Source organism: Myodes glareolus, chromosome 24, assembly GCF_982192425.1.
Source record: "Myodes glareolus chromosome 24, mMyoGla1.1, whole genome shotgun sequence".
NCBI lineage: Eukaryota > Metazoa > Chordata > Mammalia > Rodentia > Cricetidae > Myodes > Myodes glareolus.
The window spans coordinates 41049115-41073594 of NC_142049.1; the positions used below are offsets into that span (position 1 = coordinate 41049115).

At 40.0% G+C, this 24480-nt stretch overlaps 1 protein-coding gene across 1 annotated transcript in view; it reads left to right on the forward strand.

The window, feature by feature from the left end:
- LOC148118185 (uncharacterized) overlaps positions 1–24480 on the forward strand; it is a 65801-nt gene that overhangs the window by 39641 nt on the left and 1680 nt on the right. Inside the window, exons 3-6 of the mRNA XM_087901309.1 lie at positions 8652–9010; positions 19159–19314; positions 19761–19916; positions 22748–23025. Coding sequence (XP_087757435.1) covers positions 8657–9010; positions 19159–19314; positions 19761–19916; positions 22748–23025 — 944 coding nt within the window. The 5' untranslated portion in view covers positions 8652–8656. The remainder of the gene's footprint in view (positions 1–8651; positions 9011–19158; positions 19315–19760; positions 19917–22747; positions 23026–24480) is intronic.

Consider the following 24480-nt stretch of genomic DNA (forward strand, 5'->3'; position numbering starts at 1 on the left):
TATAAAAGTTTCCATTTCCGCCCCTCTTCCCAACACCCTCCCACTCCCCCAACTCCCTCTCCTCCTCCCTCTTCGTCCCTTAGGGCAGTCAGGGATTCCTGCCCTGTGGGAAGTTCAAGTTCCTCCCCCCTCCCTCCAGGTCCAGGAAGGTGAGTGTCCAAACAGACTGGATCCCCAAAATCCAGTATATGCAGAGGAAACAGGTCCCAGTATCATAGTCAATGGCTTTTCAGAAAGACTTCGGGCCAGCCACATTCAGAGAATCCGGCCAAATTCCGAGAATCTGGTTAGATCACGTCCTCGTTCAGTCCCAGTCCAACTGGCCTTGGTAAACTCTCATTAGATCTGTTCCCTTGTATCAGTGGGTGATAGCATCCTTCGCAGTACTGATTTCGTTTTTCATGTTCTTCCTCCTTCTGCTCCTCATTTGGACCTCGGGGGGCTCAGTCCGGTGCTCCAATGTGGGTCTCCGACTGTATCGCCGTCCTTCGCCAGATGAAGGCTCTATGGTGATAAGCAAAATATACATCAGTATGATTATGGGCCACGGCCGATTCAGGCACATTCTCCTCTGTCCAGAGAACAATCTGGGGGATCTCTCCTTGGACCTGGGATCCCATATATAATCAAGTCTCCTGTAAACCCTAAAATGACTCCCTTAGTTGAAATATATTCTTCCCTCATCCCATATTCATCCTTCCTCCCTCCCCCCCCAATCCCAGGCCACCGAGCTTTCCCCATTCCTCCCCTACTCCCTTCTCTCTAACCCTCTCCCCTTCCATCAACCCTCCCAACCCCCCATGCATCCGAGGTTACCTGGGACTCTTGTCTATTTCCTACCTCCTGGTGGATAGCTAAATAATCTTCATCAGGTTCATCTTCTTATTTAGCTTCTCTAGGATCATGAATAATAGGCTCAAAGACCTTTAATTATGGTTAGAATCCACTTATGAGTGAATACATACCGTGTTCCTCTTTTTGGGTCTGGCTTACCTCACTCAGTAAAGCGTTTTCTATTTCCATCCATTTGCATGCAATTTCAAGATGTCATTGTTTTTTACCGCTGAGTAAAATTCTAATGTGTATACGTTCCACACCTTTTTTAACCATTCTTCTATTGAGGGGCACCTAGGCTGTTTCCAGGTTCTGGCTATTACAAATAGTGCTGCTATGAACATAGTAGAACAAATGCTTTTATAGTATGTTAGGGAATCTTTAGGGTATATTCCCAAGAGTGGAATTGATGGGTCCTGTGGGAGGTTGACTCCCAGTTTCCTGAGAAACCGCCAACTGATTTCCACAGTGGCTGCACAAGTTTGCATTCCCACCAACAATGGATGAGTGTTCCCCTCACCCCACATCCTCTCCAGCATAGGCTATCATTGGTGTTTTTGACTTTAGCTATTCTGACAGGTGTAAGATGGTATCTCAAAGTGGTTTTGATTTGCATTTCCCTGATCGCTAAGGAGGTTGAGCATGACCTTAAGTGTCTTCTGGCTTTTCGAAGTTCATCTGTTGTGAATTCTCTGTTCAGTTCAGTACCCCATTTTTTAATTGGGTTAATTAGAGTTTTAGTGCCTAGTTTCTTGAGTTCTTTGTATATTTTGGAGATCAGACCATTGTCAGATGAGGGGTTGGTGAAGATCTTCTCCCAGTCAGAAGGCAGCCTTTTTGTCCTACTGACAGTGTCCTTTGCTTTACAGAAGCTTCTCAGTTTCAGTAGATCCCATTTATTCATTGTTTCTCTTATTGTCTGTGCTGCTGGGGTCCTACTTAGGAAGAGGCCTCCTGTGCCTATATCTTGTAGACTACTTCCCACTTTCTCTTCTATCAGGTTCAAAGTGGACGGATTAATGTTGATGTCTTTAATCCATTTGGACCTGAGTTTCATGCATGGTGATAGATATGGATCTACTTTCATTTTTTTAAAGGTTGACATCCAGTTATGCCAGCACCATTTGTTAAAGATGCTTTTCTTCTTCCATTGTATACCTTTAGCTCCCTTGTCGAAAATTAGGTGTTCATAGGTTTGTGGGTTAATATCTGGGTCTTCTATTCGATTCCATAGGTCGACTTCTCTGTTCTTATGCCAATACCAAGCTGTTTTCAATACTGTAGCTCTGTAATAGAGTTTGAAGTCAGGGATGGTAATGCCTCCAGAAGTTCTTTTATTGTATGAGATTGTTTTGGCTATCCTGGGTTTTTTGTTTTGCCATATAAACTTGATTATTGTTCTCTCAAGGTCTGTGAAGAAGTTTGATGGGATTTTGATGGGGATTGCATTGAATCTATAGATTGATTTTGGTAGAATTGTCATTTTTACTATGTTGATTCTCACAATCCAAGAGCAGGGGAGGTCGTTCCATTTTCTGGTATCCTTCTCAATTTCTTTCATCAAAGACTTAAAGTTTTTGTCAAATAGGTCTTTCACTTCCTTGGTTAGAGTAACCCCAAGATATTTTATGCTATTTGTAGCTATCATAAAAGGTGATGTTTCTCTGATTTCCCACTCTCCTTCTTTATCCTTTGTGTATAGGAGGGCCACTGATTTTTTGGAGTTGATCTTGTATCTTGCCACGTTACTAAAGGTGTTTATCAGCTGTAGGAGTTCTTTGGTAGAGTTTTTGGGGTCACTTATGTAAACTATCATATCGTCAGCAAATAACGAAAGTTTAACTTCATCCTTTCCAATACGAATCCCCTTGATCTCCTTATGTTGTCTTATTGCTATTGCTAGAACTTCAAGCACTATATTGAAGAGGTATGGAGAGAGTGGACAGCCTTGTCGCGTTCCTGATTTTAGTGGAAAGGCTTTGAGTTTCTCTCCATTCAGTTTGATGTTAGCTGTCGGCTTGCCGTATATTGCTTTTATTATATTTAGGTATGATCCTTGTATCCCCAGTCTCTCCAACACCTTTATCATAAATGGGTGTTGAATTTTGTCAAATGCTTTTTCAGCATCTCGTGAGATGATCATATGGTTTTTTTCTTTCAGTTTATTTATATGATGGATTACATTGATAGATTTGCGTATGTTGAACCAGCCCTGCATCTCTGGAATGAAGCCGACTTGATCATAATGGATAATTTTTCTAATGTGCTCTTGGATTCGGTTTGCCAGTATTTTATTGAGAATTTTCGCGTCGATGTTCATGAGTGAGATTGGCCTGTAATTCTCTTTCTTGGTTGTGTCTTGTGTGGTTTTGGTATTAGGGTAACTGTAGCTTCATAAAAGGAGTTAGGCAATGACTCTTCTGTTTCTATATTATGGAATACGTTAAGGAGTATAGGTATTAGCTCTTCCTGGAAGTTCTGATAGAATTCTGCATTGAAACCATCTGGTCCTGGGCTTTTTTTGGTAGGGAGATTTTTGATAACAGCTTCTAATTCTTCGTGACTAACAGGTCTGTTTAGATTGTTCACCTGTTCTTGGTTAAACTTTGGTATATGGTACTTATCTAAAAAAAATGTCCATTTCTTTTACATTTTCCAACTTTGTGGCATATAAACTTTCATAGTAAGATCTAATGATTCTCTGAATTTCCTCTGTGTCTGTGGTTATGTCCCCCTTTTCATTTCTGATCTTATTAATTTGCATGTTCTCTCTCTGCCGTTTGATTAATTTGTATAGGGGTTTGTTAATCTTGTTGATTTTCTCCAAGAACCAGCTTTTTGATTCATTGATTCTTTGGATTGTTTTCTCTGTTTCTATTTTGTTGATTTCAGCCCTCAGTTTGATTATTTCCAGTCTTCTACTCCTCCTGGGTGAATCAGCTTCTTTTTTTTCTAGATCTATCAAGTGTGCTGTTAAGTCTCCAATGTGTGCTTTCTCTGCTTTCTTTAATTGGGCACTTAGTGCTATGAACTTTCCTCTTAGCACTGCTTTCATAGTGTCCCATAGGTTTGAGTATGTTGTGTCTTTGTTTTCATTAAATTCAAGGAAGAGTTTAATTTCTTTCTTTATTTCTTCCTTGACCCAGGGGTGATTTAGTAGTTGACTGTTCAGTTTCCATGAGTTTGTTGGCTTCCTGTGGGTAGCATTGTTGTTGAATTCTAATTTTAGTCCATGGTGATCTGACAAGACACAGGTAGTTACTAATATTTTTTTGTATCTGTGGAAGTTTGCTTTGTTACTGAGTATGTGGCCAATTTGAGAGAAGGTTCCATGAGCTGCAGAGAAAAAGGTATATTCTTTCCTATTTGGGTGGAGTGTTCTATAGATGTCTGTTAAGTCCATTTGATTCAATACCTCCAATAGATCTCTCAATTCTCTGTTTGATTTCTGTCTGATTGACCTGTCCATTGGTGAGAGAGGAGTGTTGAAGTCTCCTACTATTAGTGTGTGTGGTTTGATGACCGCCTTGAGTTCTAGAAGAGTTTCTTTTACATATGTGGGTGCCTTTATATTAGGAGCATAGATATTCAGGATTGAGACTTCCTCCTGATGAATTGTTCCAGTTATGAGTATGAAATATCCATCTCCATTTCTTCTGATTGATTTTAGTTTGAAGTCGATTTTGTTAGATATTAGAATGGCCATGCCCGCTTGTTTCTTAGATCCATTTGCTTGGAAAACCTTTTCCCAACCCTTTACTCTGAGTAGGTGTCTGTCTTTGTGGTTGAGGTGTGTTTCTTGTAAACAGCAGAATGTTGGATCCTGTTTTCGTATCCAATCTCTAAGTCTGTGCCTCTTTATAGGTGTATTGAGTCCATTGATATTAAGTGATATTAATGACCAGTGGTTGTTGACTCCGGTCATTTTTTTTTTTTAGGTAGTAGAGTGTATGTGTTTTTCTTCTTTGATTTGTGCTTGTGAATGGTTGCTAGATGTTCGAGTTATTGTAGGCCGTGTTGGGAATGTTGGATTCCTTCGGTAGTGATTTTCCTTCTAATATTCTCTGTAAGGCTGGATTAGTAGCTACGTATTGTTTAAATTTGTTTTTATCCTGGAATATTTTGTTTTCTCCGTTGATAGTGAACAATAGCTTGGCTGGGTATAGTAGTCTGGGTTTGCATCCATGGTCTCTTAGTTTCTGCAGTACCTCTATCCAGGATCTTCTGGCTTTCATGGTTTCCATAGAGAAATCCGGTGTAAGCCTGATAGGTTTACCTTTATAAGTTACTTGACCTTTTTCCTTTGCAGCTCTTAAAATTTTTTCTTTAATATTTATGTTTTGTGTTTTGATTATTATATGGCGAGGGGATGTTTTTTTCTGATCCAGTCTATTCGGTGTTCTGTATGCTTCTTGAACCTTCATAGGAATATCGTTATTTAGGTTAGGAAAGTTTTCCTCTATAATTTTGTTGAATATATTTTCTGGGCCTTAGATCTGCAGTTCTTCTCCTTCTTCAATCCCTATTATTCTTAGATTTGGGTTTTTTTATTGTCTCCCAGATTTCCTGAATGTTTTGTGAAGAGAATTTGTTGGATTTGCCGTTTTCTTTGACCAGAGCATTTATTTTCTCTATGGTATCTTCAGATTCTGAGATTCGTTCTTCTATCTCTTGTATTCTATTGGTTATGCTTGATTCTGTAGTCTCCGTTCGTTTACCTAGGTTTTCCATATCCCGCCGGTTCTCCGTTTGTGTTTTCTTCATTGCCTCCATTTCAGTTTTCAATTCTTGCACTGTTTCCTTTACTTGTTTGATTGTTTTTTCTTGGTTTCTCAGGGTCTCATTCACGGATTTACTTATTTCTTCAAACTTTTTGTTATATTTCTCATCTATTTCTATACTTATTTCTTCAAAATTTTTGTTATATTTCTCATCCAATTCTTTAAGGGAGTTATTCATATCCTGTTTAAGGGATTCTTTTGCTTTCATAATGGCACTTTTTTCCACTTCTTCTTGGTTAATGTGTTCAAGCCCTTCTGTTGTAGAGTCCTTGGGATCTGGTGTTTTCATGTTGTTTTTCAGATTGTTGGATGAGGTCTTGCCTTGGCGTCTGCCCATCTCTTACTTCAAATGTTCTCTATTGGAACTTCTGTTACCGGGTCAGGTTCCCTTCTTGGGCAGGGACTTCACTGACAGAATGCCCACCTTTCCTCAGGCAGGCTATTGAAGCACAGTCACTCCCTCTTTCCTGGATGCGCTTACAATGCAGGCTCAGCTTGCAAGGCAGCTGAGCTGGGGAAAATTTTGTGGCTCCAGGGGGAAGGGAGAAATATAGGAATTCGTACCTGTGGGGTCGGGGAACGCCAATGCTCTTCCTCACCAGGACCCTGTCAAGGCCCGAAGCAAACTCACCCCTCCGATGGCCCTCTGCTAGAAGTCAGGGCCCCTGCTGGTCAGGAATGTGGCTGAGCTGGCACCTGGTTCACCTGTCCTCAGGGAGGCCTTTAAGACCCAGGAACTGCCTCGAGCCGGGCTGCGCCTACAGCCCAGGCCCAGCTCGCAAGGCAGCTGAGCTGGGGAAATTTTATGGCCCCAGGGGGAAGGGAGAAATATAGGAATTCTTACCTGGATGGGAGCTAGGATGGCAGGCGGGAGGGGGTAGCCAGCACTGCAGGGCGACCTGGGCGTCTATGGGGTCGGGGAACACCCAAGCTCCTCCTCACCGGGACCCTGCCACGGCCCGAAGCAAACTCACCCCACCGATGGTCCTCTGCTAGAAGTCAGTGCCCCTGCTGGATGGGAGCTGGGATGGCAGGCGGGAGGGGGTAGCCAGCACTGCAGGGCGACCTGGGCGTCTATGGGGTCGGGGAATGCCCAAGCTCCTCCTCGCCGGGACCCTGCCACGGCCGGAAGCAAGCTCACCCCATAGAAGGCCCTCTGCTAGAAGTCAGGGCCCCTGCTGGTCAGGAATGTGACTGAGCTGGCACCTGGACCACCTGTCCTCAGGGAGGCCTTTAGGACCCAGGAACTGCCTCGAGCCGAGCTGCGCCTACAGCCAAGGCCCAGCTTGCAAGGCAGCTGAGCTGGGGAAATTTTATGGCCCCAGGGGGAAGGGAGAAATATAGGAATTCGTACCTGAATGGGAGCTAGGATGGCAGGCGGGAGGGGGTAGCCAGCACTGCAGGGCGACCTGGGCATCTATGGGGTCGGGGAACGCCCAAGCTCCTCCTCGCTGGGACCCTGCCACGGCCGAAGCAAGCTCACCCCACAGATGGCCCTCTGCTAGAAGTCAGGGCCCCTGCTGGATGGGAGCTAGGATGGCAGGCGGGAGGGGGTAGCCAGCACTGCAGGGCGACCTGGGCGTCTATGGGGTCGGGGAACACCCAAGCTCCTCCTCACCGGGACCCTGCCACGGCCCGAAGCAAACTCACCCCACAGAAGGCCCTCTGCTAGAAGTCAGGGCCCCTGCTGGTCAGGAATGTGGCTGAGCTGGCACCTGGACCACCTGTCCTCAGGGAGGCCTTTAGGACCCAGGAACTGCCTCGAGCCGAGCTGCGCCTGGATGGGAGCTAGGATGGCAGGCGGGAGGGGGTAGCCAGCACTGCAGGGCGACCTGGGCGTCTATGGGGTCGGGGAACACCCAAGCTCCTCCTCACCGGGACCCTGCCACGGCCCGAAGCAAACTCACCCCACCGATGGTCCTCTGCTAGAAGTCCGATGTATTTTATTTTGAATATAAAGACTACATGGGCCTTTGTCACAACTATTTGGGAGCTGAGTTTATATGCTGTGACCACGCTGTGACTACTTAGTGGTAGAAGCATCCTTGCAGACCTGAATTTGGGGTTCATATATTTTATTAGTCAGTAATTAATGACACTCTTTTGATTATTAGCATATAATTTCATCCCTTGTAATGTAGCAACTTGAATTTCTCTGATTTCATTTAGATTATAGGCTCATTATAGGTAGGTTTTGTAAGTCATTATTTCAAAGAACTTTCATTTTGAATCTTCAAACAAAGCTGCCCTATTTCATTGAGCACATTTTGTAAATACGTATTTGGTCTGGAGAGGTGGCTGTGTGGGTAAAGTGGCTGCCACACCAGTATAGGACCATGGTTTGCATCCCAGGCATGCTAACACTGAACAGGCACAGTAACAGCCCTGGAAGACCAAGCTCAAGAGGCAGTGGTGGGTGGGACCTGTGGAGTAAGCTAAGGAATTCTTGTTACCCTAGGAAGTCACAGGTTGCCAAGTGATGATGCGTCTCTTGCTTTGTGACATAACTTGGTGTGAGGGATAAATACCCAGCCCCAGGGGCTTATTCTATCCTCAGTGTTCCACTGTTACTGGAGACAGTTTGTTCTTTAATTTCTAGAAATAGCTATTTTTTTGAGGATTTTAAAGGCAGTATTTTATAACAGTAGGATTGGGGGTGGACATAAAGCAAGGTAGGGTGCCCTCTGGGTTCCCCCTCTACCTGAGCTGATAGAACATTGCCAGACAGGTCTGGGCCTGGTCACAGCACTTCCCATTGTGGCTTCTCCTCACTAGGAAGTAATTGCTTTTGAATGCAAAAAAACACTGCAGGTTTGTTTGAAGCACCAACTCCTGCAGGAGACGGCCCACGGTATGCCTAGCCCCCTACCTGGGCAAGCCAGGAGGCCAGGGTAAGATGGTGGTGGTGAAGGTTGGCCAGTGCTACCCTACAAAAGTCATCAGTGAGCACCCAGTGGGCCCTGAATGGTCAAGGAACTCTGTCTGCTGATACCTAAACAGATCTTTCCTCTCCACCCTTTCCCTGTCTGCACAAAGGTGACATGAAGAAAGAGGAAGAGAAACAGAGGAAGATCGCCTATGGCAGGGCTCTGCTAAGAGCAAGACAGCCTCTGCCTCCTATGGAAGAAGAGGAGAGACAGAGGAAGATCGCCTATGGCAAGGCTCTGCTACGAACAAGGCAACCTCTGCCACTTTTGGAAGAAGAGGAGAGACAGAGGAAGATCGCTTATGGCAGGGCTCTGCTAAGAGCAAGGCAGTCTCTGCCTCCTATGGAAGAAGAGGAGAGACAGAGGAAGATCGCCTATGGCAGGGCTCTACTAAGAAGAGCAAAGCAGTCTCTGCCTCCTAGGGAAGAAGAGGAGAGACAGAGGAAGCTTGCTTGTGTCAGAGCTTTGGTAGGAACACCCCAGAGTCTGGCCACTCTGGGAGGCAGTGTGGTGGGGGAGGAAGAGGAGGCTGATTGGGGATGGAGGAGTGGAGGTATGGGGTATGGACTGGGGATGGAGGTGTGCTGGTATTAGATGGATCTAGGGGTGGAGGACAGGGTGGGAGCTGGGGAGCGTGTCCCTTCTGGCTGCTGGTGGAATCCTGATGTTTGCATCTCCCAGCTCATTTTTCCAGGGGGCCTCATGAAACACTCGCTTAGACCCTCTGTGAACTGCTAAGGAATTGGTTTTCAGTCTCCACTCTTTTCACTTCCTAAAGGGCATTTAGGGGTCATTCAGGCCTTGTGCTTTTCAGAGCAAGTGTTTTGGCATTTTGTTATGCTGACGGACACCCTTATGCAGATCACAAGCCTTTAGGTGTCTTGGGTGTATGTCATTCGCTGTGACAGCTGCCTCAGGAGTGAGTTGAGTATGCCACAAGTACCAGCTTTAAACTTGACAGTAGGGATATTTTTAGAAATATATATATTTCTAAATATATATAAATATAAGTAATATTTATAATAAATATATATATATATATTTGTGTTAGAGGTCTTTGACATGGCTCTTGAGCTTTTGCAGACTGTACAATAGAACTTCTGAACACCAAATGATTGTATAAACAAATACTTATAGAATTCTTGTTTAATGTTATATTTTTGGTATTATGCATTAAATGTTATGTATTTGGTGAGTTTGATTTTGTGGGGGCATGCGTGTATGGCAAGACATATAAACAATCAAGAATTATATGTGGAGTCTCCTGGGTCCTGCGAATACCAGCTATCCCTGTTGCAGTGCTGAGGAGTTCTACCCAGAGAGGTGAGTGGGTGCTCGCCTGGGCAGCCTGTCCGGGAAGAGAGCACAGCCCCTCCCCCCTCAGCTTCTGCGGCAGGGTCTTCGGTGTTCCATGGGACCCCTCCCTGCCCCCACTGCTGCCACCCTTTTGTCTCCTGGGTCCTGAGAATACCAGCTATCCCTGCTGCAGTGCTGAGGAGCTCTATCCAGAGAGTGCTGAGGAGCTCTATCCAGAGAGTGTTGAGGAGTTCTATCCAGAAAGTGCTGAGGAGTTTCATCCAGAGAGGAGGAGATGAGCAGGCACCAATGCAAGAATTCCTCCAACAACCTGAAAGGCAACATGACATCTCCAGAATCCAGGGACCACGAAAGTAGAAGAATTGAACACCCTACTCCAGAAGAAATAGAAGAAATCGACTCTAAGTGGATCTTTATGAAAAGAATAGAGGAACTTAAACAGGAGGTGAAAATCTGCCGTAAAGAAATGGAAGATAAGTATAACAAAAAGATTGAGGAAATGAGTAAAGAAATGGAAGAGAAATATACCAAAAAGTTTGAAGAAATGAGTAAATCCGTAAATGAAATTCTGGGAAACAAGAAAAATCAATCAAACAGGTAATGGAAACAGTTCAAGATATGAAAACTGAAATGGAGTCAATGAAGAAATTACAAACTGAGGGCCAGCTGGCTATGGAAAATCTAGGTAAACGAACAGAGACTTCAGAAACAAGCATAACCAACAGAATACAAGAGATAGAAGAAAGAATCTCAGACTCTGAGGACACCATAGAGAAATTAAACGCTCTGACCAAAGAAAACAGCAAATCCAACAAATTCTCTTCACAAAACATTCAGGAATTGTGGGACACAATAAAAAAACCAAATCTAAGAAAAATAGGGATATAAAAAGAAGAATTGCAGATCAAAGGTCCAGAAAATATATTCAACAAAATTATAGAAGAAAACTCCCCCAACCTAAAGATCGATATGCCTATGAAGGTTCAAGAAGCATACAGAACACCAAATAGACTGGATCAGAAACAACCATCCCCTCGCCATATAATAATCAAAACACAAAGCATTCAGATTAAAGAAAGGATATTAAGAGCTGCAAAGGAAAAAAGTCAAGTAACTTATAAAGGTAAACCTATCAGACTTACACCAGACTTCTCTATGGAAACCATGAAAGCCAGAAGGTCCTGGATAGAGGTACTGCAGAAACTAAGAGACCATGGATGCAAGCCTAGACTACTTTACCCAGCCAAGCTATTGATCACTATCAACGGAGAAAACAAAATATTCCAGGATAAATACAAATTTAAACAATACGTAGCTACAAATCCAGCCTTACAGAAAGTAATAGAACAGGAAACCCTGACTGCTCTTGGGAATGGTGAGGGAGGAGGAGAGGGAGTGGGGGGAGCGGGAGGGTATTGGGAGGAGGGGAGGAAGTGGAAAGAGTGTTTTCGGATACTTAAATAAACAAGTCTAATGGGAAAAAAAAAGAATTATATGTGGATAAAATTCAGTGGGCTTAATGAATAATTCGATGCAACATGAGTTATATATATATATATGTATATATATATACATATATATATATATATATATAACGATTTCTTTCTGAAATTACAAGTTTCAGCTTACCTTTTGACCTTACTCCCTAAAATGAAGTAAAGACCTTATTGTTAGCAGTCATAAGGGGGGGGGTGTGATCATGTTATGTTTTAGACTGTCTTTCTGTATTGTACTGGCTGGTTTTATATCAACTTGACACAAGTGACAATTGTCTGAGAAGAGGGAGCCTCAACTGAGAAGATGCCTCCAAATGATGTGGTTGCAGGCAAGCCCGTAGGACATTTTCTTTGTTGATTGATGTGGGAGAGCTCAGCCCATTTTGACTGGTACCACTCTGAGCTGATGGTCCCGAGTTCTTTAAGGAAGCAAGTTGGACAAGTTGCTTGGAACAAACCAATAAGCAGCACCATGGCCTCTGCATTGGCTCCTGCCTCCAGGTTCCTGCCTTGTTTGAGTTCCTGTCCTGACTGCCTTTGATGCTTAACTGCCATATGGGAGTATAAGCCAAATAAAGCCTTTCCAAGGTGCTTTGGTCACGGTGTTTCATCCTAGCAATTGTAAGTGTAACTAAGACACCCCTCTTTTCTTCTCCCACATTAACTAAAGAAAGCAGGTCAGTAATGAATGAAGGGTGATACTACGGAGATGCAGCAGTACATGGTCAGTATGGGTTTGTTACAGAATATGTGCAGCAGCTAATGCTGCTTTTCTAGATTATGTTCTGTTGACCTTTTTTCATAAGCACCCTCTATGTAAGGTCAAGATTTAAATGTATTCCTATAGCATTCAATAAATGGAGGAAAAGGGGAATCAGCATCTTTAGAAGTCCAGCTTTGCTTACCGTTGTTCATCATGTAGAACTTAACAAGACCAATGCATGGAAGGAGTTGGAGATGTGGTATGCCTCCCTTTTCCAACATCGAGGCTTTGATTAGATAGTGTTCTTAATGTCCTATCTGCACCTCCTTTCTTTTTAACAGAGTCTTAGACTATAGTCCAGATTAGAATGATTTATCATTCATATTTTGGCAAAATGTTTTAAATACACTTCATTTCCTGAAACAGTACATAAAGTAGCTCTTTATTATTATGTTAATGCAGCATATAATTAACCAACAGATAATATTCAATAAATACTTGCTTATAAAATGAACAGGATAAGAAATACATCCTCAATGGATACTTCCTTATAATTATGACTATCACTTAATTATTTAGAACTCTTAAAGAAGTTGTTCATTGCTGTCATAAGAAAAAAACATGTAAAATCATTTTCTAAAATCTGTTCATAAGCTTGCTTCTCCGTATTTATTACTTGGTGCTGTTCACAGTCAGGATGGACCTTTCCTACTTGGTTAACCCTCTCTGAAAATACCCTCACAGACACACAGTGTGCCTCATTCACACCCTAGGCGTTTCTTAAGCCAATGATGTGAACAATTGAAACTAGTCATCACGTCCCCATGTCTCAGTTTGTACAATAACCTTTGGGAAAGAACGTTTTAAAACTTAGCATTATTGGTAGGCATTTTCTCAACTGAAAGTCTTTGTAGGATTATATTCATTCTTTATACTATAGTTTATTCCCCTGTGCTGGATTTAGGGTTGGTATAAAACATTTCATAAAATATACTGTAATGTATACATTCAAACTATTTTTAAATGATCATTTATGTGTGGTATAAAAATGAAAATCGTCAGTGGAACAGCTTACCAATCAATTTAAGAAGAAAAAGTTTTAAGAATTGTGACTTATGAAACTTTGTTATAAAAGACAATAATTATGCCTAATAAGCAGGTAAGAATTAACAAAAATAACTAATATGGAAGATATCTGAGAGAGAACAATAAAAGCTTGTGTAAGCACTGCTTTTACTATCCCAAGCCATCTCCCTCCCCAGCTATAAAATATTTCTGTTATGATCAGGCAAATAAAATTTAAAAACATTTTAAAAATAATAAAGTCTTATCAAATATAGTATGGTAAAGTATGTGCTCTCTGACATGAGCATCTCACAGAAGATCATGAGAGTGTTAACTAAGTTTTCTAGTTTAGTGTGATCCTGAACCTGTAGTATTTTACTCCAGCTCAGCTCATATTGTAGAGATGACATTCTGTATCATCATGCATTTGTGAATGTCAATTTTATTTGCCGAGGAACAGTGTCATATATCCCAGACTGGCCACGGACTCCTGCCCCTCCTGGTCTCTGGCTCCTGAGGGCTGTGACCTATAGACCTGTGCCACCAAGCCCAGTGGATCTTCTTTTCACTTTTGTCTTTCTTATCCTTTGTGCTTGCTGTCAGTGCTCATTACTTTGGATGTGGTTATCTGGCCTTGTCCCTTTCATTTCTCTTTTCTCCTAATTAACCATTTTAGATTTGCAGTGGCTTAAGAAACCCAGAAACGGGTTATTAATCTAGTTTGTGAAAACTCCAAGAACAAAGTCCAGGTAATGAGGGGCCAGATGAGCCACTGGACATAGTAGTATTTAAAGCATAGTAATGGTAACTGTTAAAAGAATCTGTGTTTGTCATGCCTGAACTCTGAGAAGGCTCTTTCCTAGTAGCACATCTATTTTCAAACAGGTATGTTTCTACAATAGCAGTAATACATTAATCATTATGTAAAGAAAGCATTAGACATACACACACACACACACAAAGAGAGAGAGAAAGAGAGAGAGAGAGAGAGAGAGAGAGAGAGAGAGAGAGAGAGACTGGTCTTGAACTCACTATACAGAGCAAAAACAGAAGAGATCTGCCTACCTCTGCCTCATGAGTGCTGGGATTAAAGTTGGACACTGCCACAGACAGACCAATTTTAAGAAATCATACTCAAACCTTTATGTCATTTCATTTTCAGAATCTGATGAAATAATATTCTGCCCTAAATTGAAAGATTTTAATGTTAGGAACACATATTTTGATTCATGAATATTGTCAGTCCTTAGTGAATATAGCTAAGAGGATTATAAAGTTTTCTTAAAATGACATTATAGAAATTAGTATATTTTCATATCTCATAGATGTTCTGAAAATTCTTTTCTTGCTGGACATGATCATTTATGACATCATAATACTTGAGTTTTGGAATACATGATTGTTTAGTCATTTCTTCTTGTTCTGGTTAGAGCAAGGTGTGTGCTCGGGATCTGAAACAGTTTTGCAAGACAAATGTATATGGACACAGTATCTTTCCAGGAAATCTTGCAACAATTTCTGTGACTGCATGTGCCAACATTTTTTAAAATTGGCTTCCAAATGGCAAACACAGGTGGCTGGTGTCTGAATGTCAAGGGTATTGTACAGTAAATGTTTTCTCAGTGAGTTAAAGTGTATCATTTCAGTGGCAGGTGATTGCCTAATGGAGTAGCCTTTTATATTTCTGTTACCATTTTCAGGTTTAAAATAAAAATAGCTTAAATAGTCAAGAAAAACTGAATATAATATGATTTTTTCTTTCATTTTGTTTGAACAGAATTTCACAAACTTATTATTTTTCTAAGAATTTAATTTTTAATTTTTTAAAAAAAGATTATAATAGAGTGGGTAGTATTATGTTTTTCATTAATCTAGTGATTAATTAAAATATTTTTATCAATTTCTGAAGCCATGGTATTTCTGGAGTTTGACATGTTTTCTGTTATGTCATCTCAATTACCAAGAGGTTAAAATTATTGCTTAAATGTGTTTTCCCTGAGCAATGGTTTTCCTTTTTCATTCCACATATACTTACTGAGTACTTTTCTAGGTGTTGAGTATATACAATTGAACAAAAGTCCTTGCCCTCATAAAGCCTTACACTGATAAGAAAGACCTCTTATCATCAAATAAAACAGACTGAAAACAATGTCTTTGTAATTTTATGTCTTCTGAACTGGCCTCTTCCAAACGCAGATTAGAACTGATTCTTCTGCTACCTGGATATTTGTCCATGTATGTCTTCTCCATTGGACTCATTAGTGTATCCTGTTGCCTCTGCTTTTCTGTCAAACTTTGCATAATTTAGTATTTTTATCTGTGTACTTATAATGTATACTTACATCTGAATAAACACTAGATATAGGTGATTTGTATGCACTAAAAGAGTTGGAGTTTGAAACAGAATCTTAATCCTAAACTCCTCTGCTGGTGATGTATTTTAATGAGAGCCTGGTAGTGTAAGGACCTTCCGAAGTATGCTGGTAAGAATGCATTTCTTGGTATTTTTGACATTGCATTCTCACTGAGGGATCTTTTCTTTTTAAATACTAATTCTGGACTTTTACTTCTATTTACAGACAGTATTTTAACAGTAATCCAGTCATTTTATTTTTAAGGATGAATCTTCTATTTTACAAAGCCCTTTAAGTGTAATTCCAGAGGCTTAATATTGTACAAAGAGGCAGATGACTCTCCACCTATTTCTCAAGCAGACAAGAAATAGATTAACTGTGAAGTTACTAAATAACTTGGGAAAACCCTGGTGTAGTGTATTTTTATATTGTATGGCACTAGTAGCTGCTATATGTGATTACTGAATAAATGTCTTTAAAACATTTATTATATGTTAGAATATAGAGGGCATCCCTCTATATTCTATAGTAGGTAAAGTTTAAAAATACTATATTATTTATTCTTAATACTTGTCACTGTTTTGATAGCCGTATTAGTATCATTACTGATACTGTGTTAACCAATTATATAATTACTTTTCAGCCATTTTGAAATTAGTATAGTTAATATTTATAGTAATTCTAGTATATTTCTTTTCTTTTGAAGGCTCATACTTTGTTTGGTATGATTAAAGAACTCATGTTTTACAAGTGGTGATTAGTACATGTTTCACATAAAGGAAATTTTATAAAACAGGAAATTAAGGCTAGGAAGATGGCTCAGTATGTGAAGTGCTTGCTAGCACAAGCAAAGTTCAGTTCTCTTTAAAATACCAGGCCTGGTGCTGTGAGTCTGTAATGTTTTGGGGTGTTCAGGGTGGGGGAAGACACAGATGGAGGCAGGAGGATGTCTGAAGCTAATTCTTCAGTAGTGAATTTTACCACTGAAGCAGTAGCTTCAGGCAAGCTACTTACCCTAAGGCAAGAACACTCAAAGAGAAATTAAATATAGGGGAAAACACCTGTAGTTCAAGGCATGAAACACACCAAAGTTGTTATACAATATTTTTCAAGATTTAATTATGGCTTTGAGTATAGTGTTACTAAAATCCAAGCTAGATACACAAGACACATAAGAAAGAAATAAGAAACATACTCAAGAGGTAGGCATGTAATAGGGGACACCTAACAGAGTAGTGATCAATTAAAATAGCCTTTGTAGCATAGTTTTTATCTTGTTACTCACTGGTTTTCGTAGCATCCTCCTAACCTGTGTGGGACCCAGAACCATTTTCCAGCCCCGGCCACCACACAGTGGAGGTCCTCTAGAAGTTCTGTCACAATGATAGACCTTAAAAAGTCCCCATGTTTAAAATCTAAATCTCAAAGCCTGAGGCTCAAGAAGAAAAGCCGAGTGTTGGTCTATGCTGCCACTTGCTGAGGAGCTCTGGATTCGGGAAGGAGAAGAGGGGGAAGACAGCAAAGATGCTGTGGACTGAACATCGCGGGAGCTGTGGGCACTGCAGATGCTGAAAAGCACCTTGGCTTGAGGGTATGGAAGTTTGGACCCTCGTCTCTGAAGACTTTCAGAACCGGGTGACCCTTGGCTTTAGAACATCTTGATCATGTTTCTGTCCTGCATTGAGTGACAAAGTAGCTCATATGTGAGAGGGACATCATGGAAACACCAATCAGTTTGGCTCAGAACCACTGACTTTACTTCTGTGTCAGACAACTAGGGCTTTGTTTTTCACTGTGACCATGTGACACCACTTAAGTTCCTCCACTTCCTCCTGGCTTCGACTTCAGAGACCTGGTTTGTGACCTTTGTTAATTAGTCAGTAGGGAAGATCATGGAAGCTCTGAAGTCTTGGGCTGGACAGGCCCATCATGGCTCAGAACTTCACAATGCTGTCATCATCTTGAAAATGCTAATAACATTGTCTTTATGGAGGAGGAATGAGTAATGTTCGACATATAGCTAGGCCTACCTCACACATCTGCTCACAGACTGTGTGTATGGAATACAGCTCTGAGATGTGCTGGAGATGAGGCAGAACAAGCAAAACTGACACATTAAAAAAGAAATTTACACAATTATTAAATACATTGATGATGTGTTTACATGTAGTAAAAGCTTACATTTGGGATGCTGTAAAATTTCCTTGTATTTATGGAAAATTTGATCAGATAAGCAACTAAGAAACGTATAAAATTGTTTAACTGAGAAATGCAGTCCCAGCTGGACATATAACTTAAAGGAAACATAATCTTATTTTAAATACTCTTACCTGTCTTACAATTGTTAATTATAAGTATAAATATCTTTCTTCCTTTTCACAATAGTAAGTATAATCTAGTAGAGTTATTAGAACTGGTGTTTTTAATTAAAATATCTGAAATTTGCCTTTTGTTAAAAGAACATGTTATCTCCTTTTTATAGTGCGGGAATCCTATTAATGCTGCTGAGTTATATATCTCATTAGTAAGAAAGCAGGTTTTCACACTAATAAACTTGCAGGAGATAGGAATGTTTTAAAATGGACTTTGCTGTTGAATTTTAGATTTCATCCCTCACCCTGAGGAATGATGCTAATACTAAATTATTAAAACCTTGGGTTGAAAGTTGGCATTGGTAATTTACCTGGAGAAGGAGATCAGTCCTCCTAATTTGAGATCAGATGGAAAATGAATTAGCTGGGAAACAATGTAAGGTTGAAGAACTAACTCGAGAACTGGAAGAAAGGAGGGCCACCTGTGGGCCTGAGATAATCCAAGTGTGTGATCGCCTCCTGCGGCTTTAGTTTGTTATACATGTGGATGGTACTGCGTATGTGCTCTTTACACATGGCGCTTTCCTCTGGCCACTTAGGCCATTCCATAATTTTGTTCTTGTACATTGCATAAACAAGCCCATTTAGACTGAGGATTGTGGATACACAGCTGAAGTATTCATACCTAAAATTTAACTGTAAAACAGAGTGGAATCATTCCTCTTAAGAAACTTTTTTTTTGTTATCAGCCTGAGAAAAAGTTGGTGTAAACCACAAGACAGTGTGAATTAAGCCCTTTAAGAATGGGAGCAAGTACCGTGTAAGGGCTACACTGACATCTGCTATATGGGAAGTGAAGGTGAAATTAAGATGGGGTGGGACACTGGTGGGAACGACAGCCTACTCCCACTCCATCCTCTGCAGAACAAAGCTGGGATTAAATGTGACTGTTGGTGTCACCTAGAAACACCCTGGTGCATTACAAAGTATAAAGACACTTCTATAAGAAAATATGGAAAAATCAACCCAAATGTAATCTCTTCCTTAAGGAAGATACATGATTTGTTGTTGTTGTAGGGTCTTTTTTTGTCTGTCTTGTATTTTTAAGACAGGGTTTCCCAGTAGCTATGGAGTCAATCCTGGAACTAGCTCTGTAGACGGGGCTGGCCTGGAGCTCACAGAGATCTGTCTGTCTCCCGAGTGCTGGGATTAAAGGCTTGTGCCACCACCACCGCCCGGCTAGATATAAGTATTCAAGTCAGTTTTTAAATAAAACTAATTTGGATAGCCTTGTAGCTTTCGTGAAAGAGTACTTATTTTGAAACAAAACCTAAAGCTAGTATTTACCCTTTTCATTGGTTTCTTCTAGCTATACAAATTTAAAGCTGCCGTTAAGGAAAGAGACGTCATCATAACCCAGCTTAGGGATAAACTGCAGCAGGCAAACAGAGAAAAGGAGGATATAACGAGACATTTTTCCAAATTAACCAAACAAAGTAAAAAATTACAAAATGAATTCCAGCATGTAAGTATTACAAGCACAACAAAGTTTGTTGTTTTTTTAAGCAATGAATTATATACTTTTTCACTTATCAGAACAATTCAAATAATTCATTTGCTTCTTCTTGTGTACTACTTTAGTCATTTGAAACTGGTAAATTTGTTTTTTTTTCTAGTAGCCAATAATTATTTGTTTCTTTCAAGACAGATTTTCTGTTTGTAGCTTCACAGCCTTTCCTAAAACTTGCTCTGTTACCAGACTGGCCTCCTCACAGAGGTCAGACTGCCCCTGGCTCCTGAGTGCTGGGATTAAAGGTGTGTGTCACCACCACCTGGCTAGATACAAGTTTTCAAAGTCAGTTTTGAAATAAAACTAATTTGGATAGTCTTGTAGCTTTCATGAAAGAGTACTTATTTTGAAACAAAACCTAAAGCTGATATTTACCTACCGTTTTCACTGGTTTCTTCTAGCTATACAAATTTAAAGCTGCCATTAAAGAGAGAGACGTCATCATAACCCAGCTTAGGGATAAACTGCAGCAGGCAAACAGTGAAAAGGAGGAGATAATGAGACACTTTTCCAAATTAACCGAACAAAGTAAAAAATTACAAAATGAATTCCAGCATGTAAGTATTACAAGCACAACAAAGTTACTTTTTAAGCAATGAATTATATACATTTTCACTTACCAGAACAATTCAAATAATTCATTTGCTTCTTCTTATGTACTACTTTAGTAATTTAAAACTGGTAAATTTGTTTTTTTTTATCTAGTAGCCAATAATTGTTTCAAGACAGAATTTCTCTTTGGAGCCTTTCCTAGAACTTGCTCTGTTACCAGACTGGCCTCCTCACAGAGATCCGACTGCCTCTGCCTCACGAGTGCTGAGATTATAGGCATGTGCCACCACCACAACCATCCAGAATAACCATGTTTTTTTAATTCATATTTTGTGAATGGTCCCTTGCTATTATTTAAACTAAACTGCCTATTTCTGTTTTGAAATTCTACAAAACCTTACCATGGTGGACTAAGTGGATTTTTGCAGACATCATTCTGTAGTTGCATTGGACATTTGCAGTTCTGGCATGGTTTGATTAGGTTCTAAATGGTAACTGAACCCATAACTTCCATTTACTTTAAGTTTCCCTTGGGAATCCATCTGGGCTAGTTTTTTTGGGGGGAGGAGACTTATGGCTTTTTATCTTTTTGTTAATTTTTATTGAGCTGTACATTTTTCTCTGTTTCCCTCCCTGCCTCTCCCCTTCAACACTCCCCCACAGTCCCTATGCTCTCAATTTACTCAGGAGATCTTGGCTTTTTCTATTTCCTATGTAGATTAGATCTATGTATGTCTCTCTTAGTGTCTGGGCTAGTTTTATGTCAACTTAATGCAAGCTAGAGCTATCGGAAGGGGGGAAACCTCAATTGAGAAAATGCCTCCATAAAATCGGACTGTTAGGCATTTTCTTAATTAGTGATTGGTGGGGGAGGGTCAGTTTGTTATGAGTGGTGCCATGCCTGAGATGATCCTGGGTTCTATAAGAAAATAGACTTAGCAAGCCATGAGGAACAAGCCAGCAATCAGCATCCTCCATGGCCTACCTCTATATATATCAGCTCCTACTCCAGGTTCCCGCCCTGTTTGAGTTCCTGTCCTGACTTCCTTTGATGATGCTATAATGTGGAAGCAATAAGGCAAATAAACCCTCTCCTCCCCAACACGCTTTTGGTCATGGCATTTCATCATTCACCAATAGTAACCCTGACAATGCAGAATCTGATTGCATTGATCAGAGCTTGATAACAAGTAACAGAAAACAACTTGAAATATCTTCAGTTAGAGAGTTTACTATAAGTATACAGGTGTCTTACAGGATTTAGGGATATACATACATAAACACACACACACACACACACACAGAGTTTACTGTAAGTATACAGGTGTCTTACAGGATTTAGGGATACACACACACACACGCACGCATATATATATAGTATTTATATATTATATAGAAATATAATCTTGACTCTGAAAGAGATTGGAGCTAGAGTCTGAAAAGTCACCAAAATGTAGAAATACCTTCCTGTCCCACTTACTCCTCTTCTGCCTCTTGAGTACTGTGGAGATTGTGTGTGTGTGTGTGTGTGTGTGTGTGTGTGTGTGTGTGTGTGTGTGTCTGGCTCAGGGTATTGTTCTTCTAGAAGCACCATAATTTTTTCAAAGGCTGAAGGCACTTTGGTCTTTCTTCATGAATTGTACTTAGAGGTTCTCCCAGCATTTCTTCAGAGGGCTTTCCTCTGTCTGAGCTTCGACATTTTTTCTTCAGATGTGTTATACAATTCGTTCACACTACCTTTGAATTCTGTTTGCCAAGACCTTTGTGGTATAATTTACCTGCTCTGACCACTTCTGTAGATTTTATTTCATGCTTAGTATTTGGGTCTGAAGTTTTTAGTCACACAGAAAACTAAACAAGAGATCCAAAATGCTGCTCAACTTGGTGTTTGATGATTGTGATCTAACTGTGCTTTGGTGTGTTCACCTGGGCTGAGCAGTTATTAACAGTTATGTAACTGGACTCAAAAAGGAACTTCAGAAAAGTTTCTTTTCCTTTTTCAAGTTTCTGTTAAAACTGAAATTGTAGTTTCAGCTCAATACGCTATGAGTATTATATTGTTGTAGATGTCACTAAAATGTCTGGCAGTGAAATTAAGACAGACCCACAGGAAACCTCTTCTTAGTGCAGAGGTCTTAGCATTGGAACACCTTCAGATCACTAAAATTCATATTTTTAAAACTTTTTTTGAGAGAATTCAGAGAGTGCATAGTATTGCGCACTATCAAAATATTAAATAATTAGGATATTAATCAGTTCATTTTAAAAGTGAAGATTTAATGGGCTACCAAAGATTTAGTGGGCTTTTTAATTACTACAATTACTTATTTGTCTGGAGAGTGAACTCAGGTCATCAGAGCCATCTCTTCAGTCTAGCAGTATTTTCTTTTCCTTCTTTCTTTTTTTCATTCTTTTTTAGCAGTGCTGAGAGTAGAACCCAGGATCTCATACATGCTAAGCAAATCAGGCTGGATATTTTTGATTTAAGTATTTGTTACATTTTTATTATTTTAATTTTTTTCATAAAGTATATTATCATATTCTTTCCTGTCCTCCCAGGTTCTCCCACACTTCCTTTAATTAAACATGTTAATCACAGCAAATGTGACTCAATATTTCTTCCTAAGAAGGTCTGAACTGTTGAAGTGTTGTTGTCTGCTCATAAGTGTCTAGGTATACAAGTCTTACCATGGGAACAATTGAGGGGTGGGCACAGCAGTTAACTTTTTATAGAATGTTGTGAAAAATGTCTTTTGCTCATAAAGTTAAGCAATAAATTTACCAGAAGTTATTACACTTCTTTTTCTTTCTTCATATTATGCAAATTAAACTACAGTTGGAAAAGCAAACCATGAGTCAAATAGAGAAAATTAAATACCAACAGAAGGGAGAAATAGAGAGAACTTTAAGTCGACATGGAGCACAATATGAAGAACAATTAACGTTTCTGAGGGCAACCATCAATGAACTGCATATAATGCTACGATACTCTCATTTTCAAAAACAGAAATTCAGGGAAGAGCTCCGTTTGACAAAGTTAGAAAAATGTGCTCTCCAGTATCAATGTGAGGTTCTGTCAAAAGAAGTAAGGTCTTTAAAGGACCAGCCAAAGAGGTAAGCACACAATATCTGAACAGGAGCATAAAGTCCATGAAATTTGCAAGTCCATCAGCACAGTCAAGGATTTAAAACTGAGGTTGTTGCATGTGAGTCTCAGAAGGAAGCTGAATTAAAACACAAATTACAAATTATAAGGTAAAACTTGAAATGTTAGAAAAAAAGAAAAGAACACAATCTTATATAAGAAGACAAAGTCCAAAGAGGCTGGTTGACTGATTTGAGAACACAGCTTCTCAATCATGAAGAGCTTTCTAAACTAAAAGAAGATCTAGAAGTTGAACATAGATTAAATACTGAAAAGCTTGTGAAGACGTAGGTGAGCTTGAGAGCCAGGATATAGGGCTGTGTTGTGGGCCTTGAGAGAGGAGACGGAAAGGGAAAGCAGACCTTGAAAAGGAAGAAAGGATGTGTGAAGCGAGGATTTCATCCTAAGTAGGAAACCATGGGAAGTTTTGTCTTTATTTCTGATTTCTTCTAATCACATTTACGATCTTATATCAAGTGCAGAGATTCCTTATTTTATAATGAATAGAGTCAAGAAATCCAATTACAAACTAAAAAATGTTTGGGATTGTTTTGAAAAGTATAACATGGGATAATTACCCCCAAAGGTGTTAAATGCCATTTTCAATTTTGAAATAAGAGAGGACCTGATTTCCAACTTTAGCTGCCCTAATCTTGATACTATCTCTCACTAAAATTAAAATAAAATGGTTATTGTAGGCTTTCTTTTAATCTGAAAAGAAGCACCTGTGAAGTATAATTTTGGTTTTTTTTTTTACTTTTTTAAAATTATTATTTGTTATTTTAATGCATTTATCTAATTTGGCTAATTCAGCTAGAAAAAAGACAGGCAAATATCATAGAAAGTCTATTCAGTATTGGCATGTGAGGCTGCTAGGGGAGTATCAGTAATGGATCATTTCTCATGCTGAGAGAGGTGTGTTTGAATTTGAAGAGACACTGAAGCATAATAATCACAGGCGGACCTGCCAGTCTGACTTCCTTAAGGTCTTGCCTACTGGACCTGCATTACCTAGAATAAATACAATACAAAGCAGTGTATTTATTTATTCATTTATTTCTTTATCTATCTATTTATTTAGATTTTTCTTTTTTTTAAGGTTTATTTATTATGTTTACAGTGTTCTGCCTGCAGGCCAGAAGAGGGCACCAGATCTTATCACAGATGATTGTGAGCCACTGCGTGGTTGCTGGGACTTGAACTCAGGCTCTCTGAAAGAACAGACAGTGCTCTTGACCGCTGAGCCATCTCTGTAGCTTTGGAGCCTGTCCTAGAACTAGCTCTTGAAGACCAGGTTGGACTCAAACTCAGAGAGATCTGCCTGCGTCTGCCTCCCAAGAGCTGCAATTAAAGGCATGTGCCGTCACCACCCAGCAAAGCAGTGTAGTTATAAAAAGGAAAATAAAGCCTTTTTTTAGATGTGA